The sequence below is a fragment of the Microcaecilia unicolor genome, chromosome 4, assembly GCF_901765095.1.
Source record: "Microcaecilia unicolor chromosome 4, aMicUni1.1, whole genome shotgun sequence".
Classification (NCBI taxonomy): domain Eukaryota; kingdom Metazoa; phylum Chordata; class Amphibia; order Gymnophiona; family Siphonopidae; genus Microcaecilia; species Microcaecilia unicolor.
This window is the reverse complement of record NC_044034.1, coordinates 179720161-179733366: the sequence shown is the minus strand read 5'-3', so window position 1 is coordinate 179733366 and position 13206 is coordinate 179720161. Positions and strand designations below refer to the sequence as shown.

Here is a 13206-nt window from a genome sequence, read left to right as displayed (position 1 = left end):
GTTTCATTGCCAGCCAATCCAAGACAAGGGAACTGATTTCCACAGAACCCCTTCTTCCACCTCAATCTCACTGTTTTCCTCCTTTGAAGTCCACTCTATCCGCATTTTCTCTCCGCTGCCTCTTCGAATAGCGGTCATTTATCGTCCCCCTGATAAGTCCCTTTCATCCTTTCTCAGTGACTTTGATGCCTGGCTTGCCTTCTTCCATGATCCTTCCTCCCCCTCTCTCATCCTTGGTGACTTTAATATTTCTGCTAATGATCCTTCCAACTCTTATATTCCCAAGTTACTCGCTTTAACGTCCTCCTTTAATCTCCAACTATGCTCCACCTCCCCCACTCATCAAAATGGTCACTGTCTTGATCTCATCTTCTCCTCCAACTGTTCACCCTCTAGTTTCCTTGCCTCTGATCTTCCCCTCTCTGATCACCATCTTATAACTTTCACACTTTAAATCTCCTCCCTCCCAGTCCCGTCCTATCTTATCTAATTTCTCTAGGAATCTTCACGATATTGACCCTTCATCTCTATCCTCCCATGTTTCAAACCTCCTCTCTAATGTGGCACCATCCACGTCTGTCAATGAGGCTGTTTCTTCTTACAATACTCTATCCTCTGCCTTAGACACACTTGCACCTTCGATGACCCACCCTATAAGGCATACAAAACCCCAACCTTGGCTGACTTCTAATATCCGCTACCTACGTTCCTGTACCCGCTCCGCCGAACGCCTCTGGCGGAAATCTCGGGCCCTTGCTGATTTCTTACATTTTAAGTTCATGCTGACCTCCTTCCAATCTGCTCTTTTACGCGCCAAACAGGATTATATCCAACTGACCAACTCTCTTGGCTCTAACCCTCGACTTCTCTTCACCACACTGAACTCTCTCCTCAAGGTGCCCCCAACTCCCCCTTCATTATCTTCTCAGACCCTTGCTGAATTCTTTCACAAGGTTCAAAAGATAAACCTTGAATTCTCTACCTCATCACCTCTCCCTCCACTAGTCCGTTCCCCTCTCTCTCCTTTCCTGAAGTTACTATAGAGGAAACTACACGTCTCCTTTCTTCCTCAAAATGTACCACCTGTTCCTCTGATCCCATTCCCACCCACCTTCTTAATGCCATCTCACCTGCTCTTATTCCTTTTATCTGTCACATTCTCAACCTCTCACTTTCCACTGCAACTGTCCCTACTGCCTTTAAACATGCTGTGGTCACACCTCTCCTTAAGAAGCCTTCACTCAACCCTACTTGTCCCTCTAATTACCGACCCATCTCCCTCCTCCCATTTCTCTCCAAATTACTTGAGCGTGCTGTTCACCACCACTGCCTTGATTTTCTCTTCTCACATGCTATTCTTGACCTACTACAATCTGGTTTTCACCCTCTCCACTCAACCAAAACTGCGCTTACTAAAGTCTCCAATGACCTATTACTGGCTAAATCCAGGTCAATATTCCATCCTCATTCTTCTTGATCTTTCCGCTGCTTTTGACACTGTCGATCACAGCATACTTCTCGATACCCTGTCCTCACTTGGATTCCAGGGCTCTGTCCTTTCCTGGTTCTCTTCCTACCTCTCCCTCCGCACCTTTAGTGTTCACTCTGGTGGATCCTCTTCTACTTCTATCCCTCTGCCTGTCGGCGTACCTCAGGGTTCTGTTCTTGGTCCCCTCCTCTTTTCTATCTACACTTCTTCCCTTGGTTCATCAATCACATCCCATGGCTTTTCCTACCATCTCTATGCTGAAGACGCCCAAATCTACCTTTCTACCCGATATCTCACCTTGCATCCAAACCAAAGTTTCAGCATGCTTGTCTGACATTGCTGTCTGGATGTCTCAACACCACCTGAAATTAAATATGACCAAAACCGAGCTTCTCATTTTCTCCCCCAAACCCACCTCCCCGCTCCCCCCGTTTTCTATTTCTGTTGATGGCTCCCTCATTCTCCCTGTCTCCTCAGCTCGAAACCTTGGGGTCATCTTTGACTCTTCTCTCTCCTTCTCTGCTCATATCCAGCAGATCGCCAAGACCTGTCGTTTCTTTCTTTACAACATCCGTAAAATCCGCCCCTTTCTTTCCGAGCACTCTACCAAAACCCTCATCCACACCCTTGTCACCTCTCGTTTAGACTACTGCAATCTGCTTCTTGCTGGCCTCCCACTTAGTCACCTCTCCCCTCTCCAATCAGTTCAAAACTCTGCTGCCCGTCTCGTCTTCCGCCAGGGTCGCTTATCTCATACTACCTCTCTCCTCAAGTTGCTTCACTGGCTCCCTATCCGTTTTCGCATCCTGTTCAAACTTCTTCTACTAACCTATAAATGTACTCACTCTACTGCTCCCCAGTATCTCTCCACACTCGTCCTTCCCTACACCCCTTCCCGTGCACTCCGCTCCATGGATAAATCCTTCTTATCTGTTCCCTTCTCCACTACTGCCAACTCCAGACTTCGCACCTTCTGTCTCGCTGCACCCTACGCCTGGAATAAACTTCCTGAGCCCCTACGTCTTGCCCCATCCTTGGCCACCTTTAAATCTAGACTGAAAGCCCACCTCTTTAACATTGCTTTTGAGTCGTAACCACTCGCCTCCACCTACCCTCCTCTCCTCCTTCCTGTACACATTGAATTGATTACTTTATTTTTTGTCTATTAGATTGTAAGCTCTTTGAGCAGGGACTGTCTTTCTTCTATGTTTGTGCAGCGCTGCGTACGCCTTGTAGCGCTATAGAAATGCTAAATAGTAGTAGTAGTAACCTAGGCTGGGCCCCAAAGGAGGAGATGTTACTCCCCTCTTCCCCCAAAGCAAAACCCTTAAACTCCTCTACAGCCCTTCTAAAACAACTGATTAGGATTTGTAACATATGAAGCTACCGTTGTACTGACAATTTCATCAGAAGCTTCAAGTCTCTACCCTCCACTACAGATAGAACATAACCTGTCAGTCTGGACTGGTGTAGCAGAATGGTAAGTTGCTTTAATAAATTGCTTGTAATTCAGTTTACATATGCTGCTTTAATTGGTTGTCACTAACCTGGTGACTGGCTAGACTATGGGTAGCCTCAGCCAGTGAATAATGATCAGTGGTTACTCTTCGAGCACTGTAGCACACCATGACAACAGTGTCTAGATGTGACTCTAGGCTCGGTCACTTATCAATGCCCTCTCCAAAGTTATAACAGAATATAAACACTTCATCATCAAGTATAATTTCATGTTGGGCAGACCGGATAGACCATGCAGGTCTTATCTACTAGCTAGTATGACACTAAATGTACAACTGTTAATTCTACCAACACCACTGTGCCATGAATATTCCTCCACCCAAAATATAATTGAAAATAGATATTTTTTTAAATCTGTTTCCTTGGGGCAGAGACCAGAATAAGCAAAATTATGACACGACTAGAAAAATTAAGGGCTCCTTTTACAAAACAGTGCTACCAACTAGCAGCATGCTGAATGCGAAGCAGCCCAGTTAATTTCCCCATAGCCTTCTTTGCATGCTGATTGGTAGTGCTCCTTTGTAAAAAGGACTCATAAGTGAACCACAATGAAAGCAAGAATAGGAAAGGGAGGGGGATTTGCTTGTTAGTTTGTTTGGGATGCACTTTATTATTCACATTTTTGTTCATTCTTTTCTGACCCAAACATGGGAATCCCTTCAAGTATGCTAACATTGTAAAACAGATTAACATATTATGGGATGCTTCAGATTATGCTTTCAGGGAATTGGCATGTGCTGAATATCTTATTCAAAAAAACAGAAGAGAGGGGGTGGAGTAAACCTGCACAACGGGTTTCTTACACATATAGTAAATTGCTTGCAGCTAGTTTACTCTGCTGTAACATAACATTTGATAAAAAGTTATTACAAAAAAAAATCTGTAGTGGTGCTAGATTCACCTTCACTTTTTGATGTAACGAAAGTTTTTCACTGATGCTAGATACTTTAAAAAGTAGCCCATTTTTTGCTTTACAACCAATACAATGTTCTAATAATTATACAAAATGTTTCCATCCATTCATCTTGGAAAAAAGTTAACTTCCTAAACAAAACACAGAACACCAAATCTGGCAACATGGGTAATAATGGGCATCTCAAATACTTGAATCATCAGATCAGTATTTTTGGAATAGAGCCGCTTTGCACCCCCATTAAAAAAAAGGATGCAAAATATTAACAAATACTCCTACAAAGGGTGAAGGAAAGGAAAGGGATTTTGAATTTAATTCACACATTTTTCAGCTGTAGCTCAAGGTGGGTTACACTCAAGGACAGTAGGTGTTTTCCTGCCCCTGGAGGGCTCACAATCTAAGTGCCCTGTTTACTAAGCCATGCTAGTACCTTTAGCGCATGCTAAGACACCAATATATTCCTATGTGTGTCTCTAGCATTAGCACATGCTAAAAACACTAGCACACCTTAATAAACAGGCCCCTACGTTTGTATGCAAAGCAGTGGAGCACTAAGTGACCTGCCCAAAATCATAGTCACAGCAGTATTTGAACCAGGCTTCTCTAATTCAAAACCTGCTACTCTTAACCCATTAGGCTATTCCTCAACTATACTGCTCTAACCATAAGTCCTCTGTCCTCTCAGCAGACTGATCCAGAGCAGTATTCGACTTTACACACTTAGCATAAACTACTGAGGTATAAATTCAGCCTTTACAAAGCACTGAAGAGTAGGCTATACAGAGTGCAAAAAAAACATACTAAGCCATGATGCAATTTAAGAACTCCACTACCCCTATGCAAATTAATATTTGGAAAGTGTTCCTAAGTCATGCCTATTTTTCCTACTTGTTTCAATCTTGAGATGTCTCAACATGTGTGTAATTAAAAAGAAAACCCAATCTTATTTTATACAGAGGGAAAAAAAGTCTTTAATTGCACTCAAGAGAATACAATTTATGCCATCAGTACACATGCTCCACCAACACCTTTTATCTTCTCCTCTGCTCTCCTGCTGAAAAATTTGGCTTTCACAATCACAGGCTGCTTAGGCAGTTTGCCCTTGCCCAGAACTTTATAATAACCCTAGAAGAGCAAGGTTAAAAAAAAAAGTTAATTAAAATTCATATAACAGAAAGTTTAACACTGATTAAGAAAGTTTTATTGGAAATGAGATGCCAGCTTAAGCCTATCTGTGCACCAATTTCTTCTGTGATTCCATAAACTGAATACTAATAAAAAGAAAATTTGCACAATATTTCTGCATCCATTTAGCTCCTGCCATAATTGAACTTGATAGCACTTTCCAGAAAAGGTCTATCACCTGAGGCAGCAAGTGTGGCACCGCAAAATGGTGGCCAGCATCAGGGTGACCTATGCAGAGTTAACAAAAGCTAAGTAATTTTTTTTTTTTTTTTTAAAGTAAAACTGGTATATTAAAGTTTCGGAGGTTTTTTTAAGCCTATGATTGAAGAGTACAGGTGTAAAATTCAGACACCTGGTGTTTTCTGAGACTTTTCCCTACCTATTCATTAAAAAAAATGAAATTAAAAAAAACTTTAAAAATTCATAAGTAAAAGAAACATCTTCAACATCATTCAATCCTAATAAGAGCACGTGTTCAAGGTCTATAGAATTGTGTACTGACTTACTGAGGTTTTGATTTCGTGCAAGACATATATGATCCTTGTAACACTTTCTCCTTATAATGGATCCCCACCAATACTAAAGTTTTACAGGTATACTTTGTCTATAATCTGCTATGCAAAAGCTGGCCAAAATATGTCAAGTTTCATATTTTGAAGAGAACAAACCTGTCCACATATTTTACGGAATTTGCCTCGATTACCTAAAGCCTACTTCTGCAAGATAAAAAAAAAACATCAACTATCCACCTTCTCCACTAATATTCTCAGCAACAGTATAAAAAGGCAACAGCTGAGAATCACCTTCCACAAAACTCAAATAGGGTCAAAAAAATGATTCCTGTAATATGTCAACAGTAGGAATAGTATTTGGATAGAAATATGTAGGTTCCACTAATCGAAGGCACAAGGGAGTTTCAAGTCACTTACTAGAAGTTTCTGTTGTCTCTCTCTCAGGAGACATCTAACAGGCTAATTTTGTGCACTATTTGTGTGTCCTACAGAGCAGGCAAGAGATGGTACCACTTCTTGAGAATTTCCCTTGTCAACACTAATCAAAGCAAAATGTTACTGAACTGGTGACCGACTGGGTTATGTGAAACTTCAGTCAGTGAATAAAGAACAGTAGTTTTTCTTCGAGCACAATAGCACACCAAGACAACAAGCAATGCCAAGATGTGACTCTAGTCTCGATAACAGGTACATTCTCAAGAGGTGGTAGCATCACTTGCCTGCAACATGTAATTCAGGAATATCAACCCATTCGATCCTTGAGGTCTGAAAAGCTGATGATATTGATGAATGATAAATTGCACACTGTGGTATACATTAACACAAGGAACACTGCATTCTCGATAGCAGGTCCATGAATCTGGAATAAGTCTGAATAGTGTATACTCCAGTGTCTGTTATTGTCTTATTATTATTTTTTTTATTATATATATTGATGTGTGATCTGCCTAGTTGCAGGCAGACTAGACATTTTTAAATAAATAAATATAAAATAAATTTGGGAACTCTACTACCGAGCTTGCTTTACTGGTGACATAGCTACTTTGGAATTAAATGAAGCTTCAGGCTGCCTCTGACAACAGGTGTCAATGTAATTCCCAGGAGTACCCTAGCTGAGCAGGTTTACAAGCTCTCCCCCACCCCACAGTGAATGAGATACATAAGTTGAAGAACCATCAAATTGATATGCAAATCTCTTATACAGACAGCCTATAAACTAGAATGGCTAGAACTGTGCTTCATCCCAGTCCCCAGGATACTCCTAGCCAGTCTGTTTTTCAGGATAACCACAATGAATATGTACGACAGATTTGCATACAGTAGGCACAGTAAATGCAAAGCTCATTCATAAGATCCAGACTGGCTAGGTGACCTGAGGAATTATCTTGATGAAATTATCCAGCTTCATGAAATAAAATTATGTCTAGCACAGCCATCCAAATAAAAAGCTACAAGTAGGTATCTCTCACCGAGTGTACAACATCAATGATGGGGGCTGGTCCACTTGGATTTTTAGCTGCATTGAGCCTTGTCTGCTCACTGACAAGTGTCCACAGTTTATCCAGGTTGATAGTTGGACAGAAGTATTGATTCTTCTTCAGATGCAAATGCCTCATACCAACTTTTCCAAAGTAACCTGGGTGACTAGGACATACCAGAAATTACTGATTGTAAGAAAAACACAATAGCTTTGATGCTTATTAACTATGACAGCCTGAGAATATACAAGCTACCACTGCAAAACTTAAGATGAAGGTCACATCAACAAATTTAAGAAATGTCTGGTATACACACACCAACCCACAACATGAAATACACTTTCTACTAAATACATGTACAAAATTTAAAGCCTACCGTTGTTTCTATATATGTTGTTTAAGAAACTATTTGGTTTGATAATACTGAAGCATAAATAAACCCGTTTAAAAAACTGATTTTATTCATCGTTCAAAGGACTGCTACATAAGATGCTGCTGTTTATTTTGTGCATATATACTACCTCCCCCCCCCCCCCCCCGGAGAATTGCAGCACATCTCTGAATATTTAAAAAACATATTCAAGGTGTAAAACTTACTATTTGTCAAAGTTTATTCTGTGATGATGCAAACCACCTGCATTTCCACGCCCTCCTGGATGCTTTCTGTGTTTGCCTAACATAAAAATAAGAGCAGTTAGCTACAGGACAAGCTTGCTGTCTTTTAATGCTTTCAAACTGCAAAACTAACCTTTCCCCCAGGATTAAACAGTGCTTTTCTTTTGTGAATGGCGAATGCTCCTATTTCAGTCAGAAGAAATGCTCATCTATATAATTTGTTGTGAACTTAACAGAAAGCAATATTTCAAAGGGGACAGCTCCCCTTTAAATAAACCGCTGATCTTATATTATCATTTGTCTGAGGAAAAAGGAATTATTTACTATGAAATGTAGTTTGGTCTTTAGAATCCATTGGTTTGATGAAACGACTTGTGGACATTTAGACCACAGTTATTCCTTACCTTTTGATCTATATTCAATAAAACAAATTTAAACTAAATAATCCACTGATAACATTAGCTATCAGAACTACTCATTCCCCAACATATCAATCTGTACCATTGTAATTTTGTATTTATTCACTAAAAGGTAAAAATGGATTTTAATTACTCTCATCCACAATCAAATTTTGCTTACTAATCTGATATCTAAAAACCAGCTGGAAATATAAACCATCACACTGGCATAGCTTTTAATGGCAGAAATGACAGAATAAACCCAAGTATGTACCGATCCGGCCATGGCCATGACTAACGTGCCCACGGAGCTTCCTGGTCTTCCTCAGTCTGGATGGCTGTAAAAACAGAATTCCCATTAGCTTGTGGATTTATAAAGTTAAAGCACACCAATAGAAATATTAAACAGGCACCAAGAATTTATCCTTCAGAACACTAAGAGGTTAAGTCAAGATTTCACATAAAAACAACCTAAGGTCATAGATGCAGAATCTCATAGCAGAGGAAGGGGGTCAGAATTTCTAATACTTGGCCTACAGCCCAGACATGCCAACGTACACAAATTAAGTCAGTTCTAATTACTACAGAAATGCCACTAAACCAGTGACCAAGTGTGTTATAGGAAATCAGACCCAGTGAATGAAGATCAGTAATAGTGTTTTTTTTAAATACACTATGCCAACTGGGACTCTATAGGCTCTATAATATTCACAAGTAGGAATGAAATGCAAAAAATAAATGTAATCGACTCATGCAAAAACAAAACACACACACAAACAAAACCCAAACCCACACTACAGCATGTTTATCCTACTGGCCCTACTGGATTGGCCACTGCTGAAAACAGGATATTGGCCTGATGGAGCCTTGGTTTGACCAAATGCAACAAATGCGGTTTGACCCAGTATCACAAATATGGTATGTTGAGCCTACAGCACCTTCTTAAAATATTTTCCCACTTTATTACAGTTGGTGTTTTTGAAGTTCAGAGTTCTGTGAAAAGTGCTAAGGTCTGAGTCGGAGAAACTAGAACATGTTTCTTAATGAGCGGAAGACTGCAACAGACGACCAAAGTCAAAACCAAAACCATAACAGAATTTAGCCACATAGGGGCAGATAGAGGGCAGGAATAACAGCAGGTAGGTGTGTAGTGATAAAGACTGTTTGTTGGTCAAAGGGATCCACTGTACTTTCTACAGAAGCCCACATACTCAATACCTGGAACTACAGAAGGCCAAAAGAGGAAATAGAAGGTAAAATTTCAGACCATTCCATAACTGTGTTATTTAAATTTTAGACATTAGCAATGACTAAGTTGAACCCAATACATTATCAAAATACTGACAACTATTTGAAAAAAAAAAAAAAAAAACCACACAGATGTTGACAGGCAGCCAAAGCTATGTTCAGAGGCTACAGAATAGCACATATTAAAAAAAAAAAAAAAAGGGTGACACAGGGAACTAATGTTTCTCACCTCTGCATTACAAAGATATAGAAAGGGGAAAGGATTTTAGATTTAATGCATGACCTTTTTGGCTGTAACTCAATGTGAGTTGCGTTCAGGTACAGTAGGCATTTTTCGGATCCCCAGAGGGCTTAGGGGATGTTTGTATCTGAGGCAACGGAGGTTGCCCAAGATCACAAGTTGCTACAGTGGGATTTAAGCCAGCCTTCCCAGATTTTCAGCCCTCTATTCTAAACAGTTAGCTATTCCCTCCAGCACATATCTCAAATGTCAAAGGTGAGATGCACAAAAAGTATTGATATTAAACAAGAAAAGCATCCAGTGCACGGCTCATGGAAGTCTTCAACATCTGCTACCATATGCACATCTTCACCTTCAAAACATACATCAACAACAATCATATGTACCATTTTGTAAAAAGGTAAAAGTTTGGTAAAGCTTACTAAGAGTCACTTATACAGCATTAGTATAACAATTAGCTTTTGTTTACAGCTTTTATATACTAAAGAACAAGATAAGATACAAAGTTATTTGTGTTAAATACTGTTATGATAACTGCTTAGATATGGTAATAGATGGTCTACAAATTCTAATAAATGAAAGTTTTCACATCATGTATCCATAAGCAGCCTGCAAAAGTTACATGTTGGAACAAAATTCATTAAAAACTCATTTTTTATTTTATTTATTTATGGTGACTTTAGTCATCTTTTCCCCAGAAATGGTCAAATGGCTTATCCAGTCTACTCATCTATATCAACAAATAAGCTCTACAATCCCCCCTTTTCCCTCAGAGATCCTCTGTGCTTGTCCCATTGTTATTAGAGAGGAAAAATGCCCTAGCACTTAGGATTGTTTCAGCAATTGATATCAGACAGTACTTTCTTATAGTCTGATGTCAGATCCAGAAATCCTCCTGAGCCTTGCTGCTCCCTTTGTAGCCACTTTAAAAGCGTATAAAGTGCTTGGCTCCAACTTGGATCAGTAGTGCTGCAGAGATGACTCTTGCAGCCCTTAAACGGGAATACTCTTCAGGTGTTCAGCTGTGACAGCTGGCCAGTTTACAGGTGTGCTCTTGTTAAGTCTTGTCATTACATGGATGATTCTAGTTTGCATGGCTAGAGCAAGGCCAGATTCGTCATGCAAATTACATGGTGTTAAACTGACCTTCACATTTCCACAACCATGTTTTATTGAGGGTTTTCTATTGTGTTGCCTTTAGTAACAGGAAAATACTACATAAGAGATTATTTTTAGAAACTCCCTAAATTCCATAACTGGTTGGAAGCAGTTAAACAGACCTTAAGAACACTGTTTTATTTTGTAAACATTTTATAATTTGATCATAATGCTTGTCTAACATGACTAGCCTCAAATTATTTTATCTAAATGGATACTCAGAAGCTTAACCGAGATTGGGTGGCAGAGCCGGTGGTGGGAGGCGGGCTAGTGCTGGGCAGACTATTACGGTCTGTGCCCTGAAAATGGCAGATACAAGTCAAGGTACAAAAAGTAGCACATATGAGTTTATCTTGTTGGGCAGACTGGATGGACCGTGCAGGTCTTTTTCTGCCGTCATCTACTATGTTACTATCTACACTTCATGCATTGAAAGGAATTTGTAGGCAAGCAGTTACCCTGAATATCAGGGTACAGCAGACACTGTAGGAAATACCGCTGCAGAGCAGAAAATCAAGTTCTCCCTTTTTGTAGAGGAGATGTGCGTCTACACAATTGCTCATAACTTTTTATATATTCTGCTTATTCCACCTAACTGCTTATTATTCTCCTAGTATACTGTTCTTTAGCTCTACCTATCCATTACAATATGCTCTAAATGCCTACAATTTCTAGCTTTGGCTTTTCAGATTTATTGGGTTGAAGGAAATACGAGCATCACTTTGATTTGGAAACATATCAGCAGAACTCCCCAAACTTGTCCTAGGGATCCCACTGCCCATCCGGTTTTCAGGATATCTAAAATGAATATGCATGCAAATATATCTCATGCATATTCATTGTGAATATCCTGAAAACCTGACTGCAGTATCCCCAGGATTGCTTTGTGTAACCTGGAAGTGCTATGCTTTCAAAAAAGTTGCAAATACCCATGATTAAAGTACCATATGATATCCTATTATCATTCCAGCATTCATTCAGTACATTTAAACTATTCAGTTGAAATGTTTGGCCAGACACCTGTAGCATTGTCATGAAATCTAGAAGAAATAAAGGTTAATAAGCATGTTGTAGGTGACTACTCAGTTATGGAGTGGTCTAATGTAGCAGGTTGTGGACCTGGGTTTGATTCTGCTGTTGCCTGAAGGTCAGCGGTGGGTTGAGATCCTGGAGAACCAGGTTCAATTCCCTCTGCAGGTCATTTAACTCTTCACTGCCCCAGATACAACAGTAGTACAATGTACTACTTAGATTGTGAGCCCACTAGGGTCAGACCCAGTATCTGTAAAATGAAACTATAAACTGCTTAAGCAGTAGAAATGAACAAAATGAAGATCAGTCCTGCTGCAAGGTTTTACTACATTATAAGATATCCCCACAAAAATTACATCCAGTCAGACCAACTTCTACTATTGCCAGCTGAGGACAGTATAAATACAGGGAGATGCAACTTTGCTGAATCCTGACCAATTCTTAGGGTCTGAGCTGTGCAACTGCGAAAGGTGATGACCACCTTGTCAACCACTGAAGAAAGAGGTCCTACAGACCACTGTAAGTAGGGCAGGAAGGATGGAGGGATATCATGCTGTCAGGCAAAAGGAAAGAAACGAATAGACAATGCCAAGGAAAAAGGACAATGAATGAGGCAGATGAGGAAGGTCGAAGACTAAGATTACTCAACAGAGTTGAAAAAAAAGGGCAGTAGATAGGACGAGCGCGGAAAAGCTGAAGTGAACCAGAAGAGAGCAAAGTGAGTGAGTGAAGGTAGGGTGCGGCAGGTCGGAGTAAGTTAGAACCTAGGCGGCCGCTCTCGAGCGTGACGTTCCACGCGGCCTCCGTGCCAGGCCTCAACTCTACCGCGCCTTTTTCACTCACACAAAGCCTCTCGCCCCGGGCAGGAAAGATAAAGGAAGCCCCGCTAACTGTCCCTCTCTTGATCGTCACTGCAGTCCGCCTGCCCCATCTGTGCCAACCCGTCTCCCCACCGGAGCCACGCTGCTACCTACCATCTTGGAAGCCGCAAGGAAAAGAGAGAGCGTCGCGTCGCGCGTCAGTCGCGACGGTGTAAAAACTCGCGAGACTTCCAGAGGGCGGTGCCTAAGCAGGGCGGCCAAGGCCGATTACTTCACTTCCGGGCAGGCCAGGGGAGGGTGATACTACTGAGTGAGGTTGTTGTTTCTTGTCGTGGCGCGAAGTTGAACTTGAAGTGCTTTGACAAATTTTCACAGTCCCACCACTGACTGAAATGTATTGGCAAGATCTTCAACCAGTCGGGGGAAGGAAAACAGGGTTGCCAACTTCGCGAAAACACAGTAACACTATTCCTTACACCCCTCTAACCAATTTCCTCTCCCCTTCCCAATCCCAACTAATGCTCATGAAATCATGTCAACTCGCCCTGTCCCAACAGCAGCTCTCTCACCACTGTTCTTTCTTAGCAGCTATTTGCGA

General features: G+C 40.8%; 1 protein-coding gene and 2 non-coding genes across 3 annotated transcripts; all 3 read right to left on the bottom strand.

Moving 5' to 3' along the window:
* Positions 1-3023: 3023 nt before the first annotated feature.
* On the bottom strand, positions 3024-3151 carry LOC115469760. The gene has a single exon (XR_003942042.1). It is a non-coding gene; the product is annotated as a small nucleolar RNA SNORA3/SNORA45 family (small nucleolar RNA).
* A 1393-nt stretch (positions 3152-4544) lies between these two features.
* Positions 4545-12850, bottom strand: RPL27A (ribosomal protein L27a). Its single transcript, XM_030201025.1, has 5 exons — positions 12762-12850; positions 8383-8446; positions 7693-7768; positions 7087-7261; positions 4545-5045 (listed from the first exon to the last, which is right to left on the bottom strand). Exons 1-5 carry the CDS (start codon positions 12762-12764, stop codon positions 4917-4919), a joined length of 447 nt encoding a protein of 148 aa, XP_030056885.1. The 5' UTR covers positions 12765-12850; the 3' UTR covers positions 4545-4916.
* On the bottom strand, positions 6168-6299 carry LOC115469759. Its single transcript, XR_003942041.1, has one exon. It is a non-coding gene; the product is annotated as a small nucleolar RNA SNORA3/SNORA45 family (small nucleolar RNA).
* Positions 12851-13206: the final 356 nt, after the last annotated feature.

Bases quoted from the DNA above. Each gene is read 5' to 3' on its own strand.
- RPL27A (XM_030201025.1), bottom strand. The intron at 7,262-7,692 runs GTAAGTTTTACA...GGTATGTCCTAG, and splicing joins AGAATAAACTTTGACAAATA to TCACCCAGGTTACTTTGGAA. The intron at 5,046-7,086 runs GTGAGAGATACC...TTGCTCTTCTAG, and splicing joins TCATTGATGTTGTACACTCG to GGTTATTATAAAGTTCTGGG.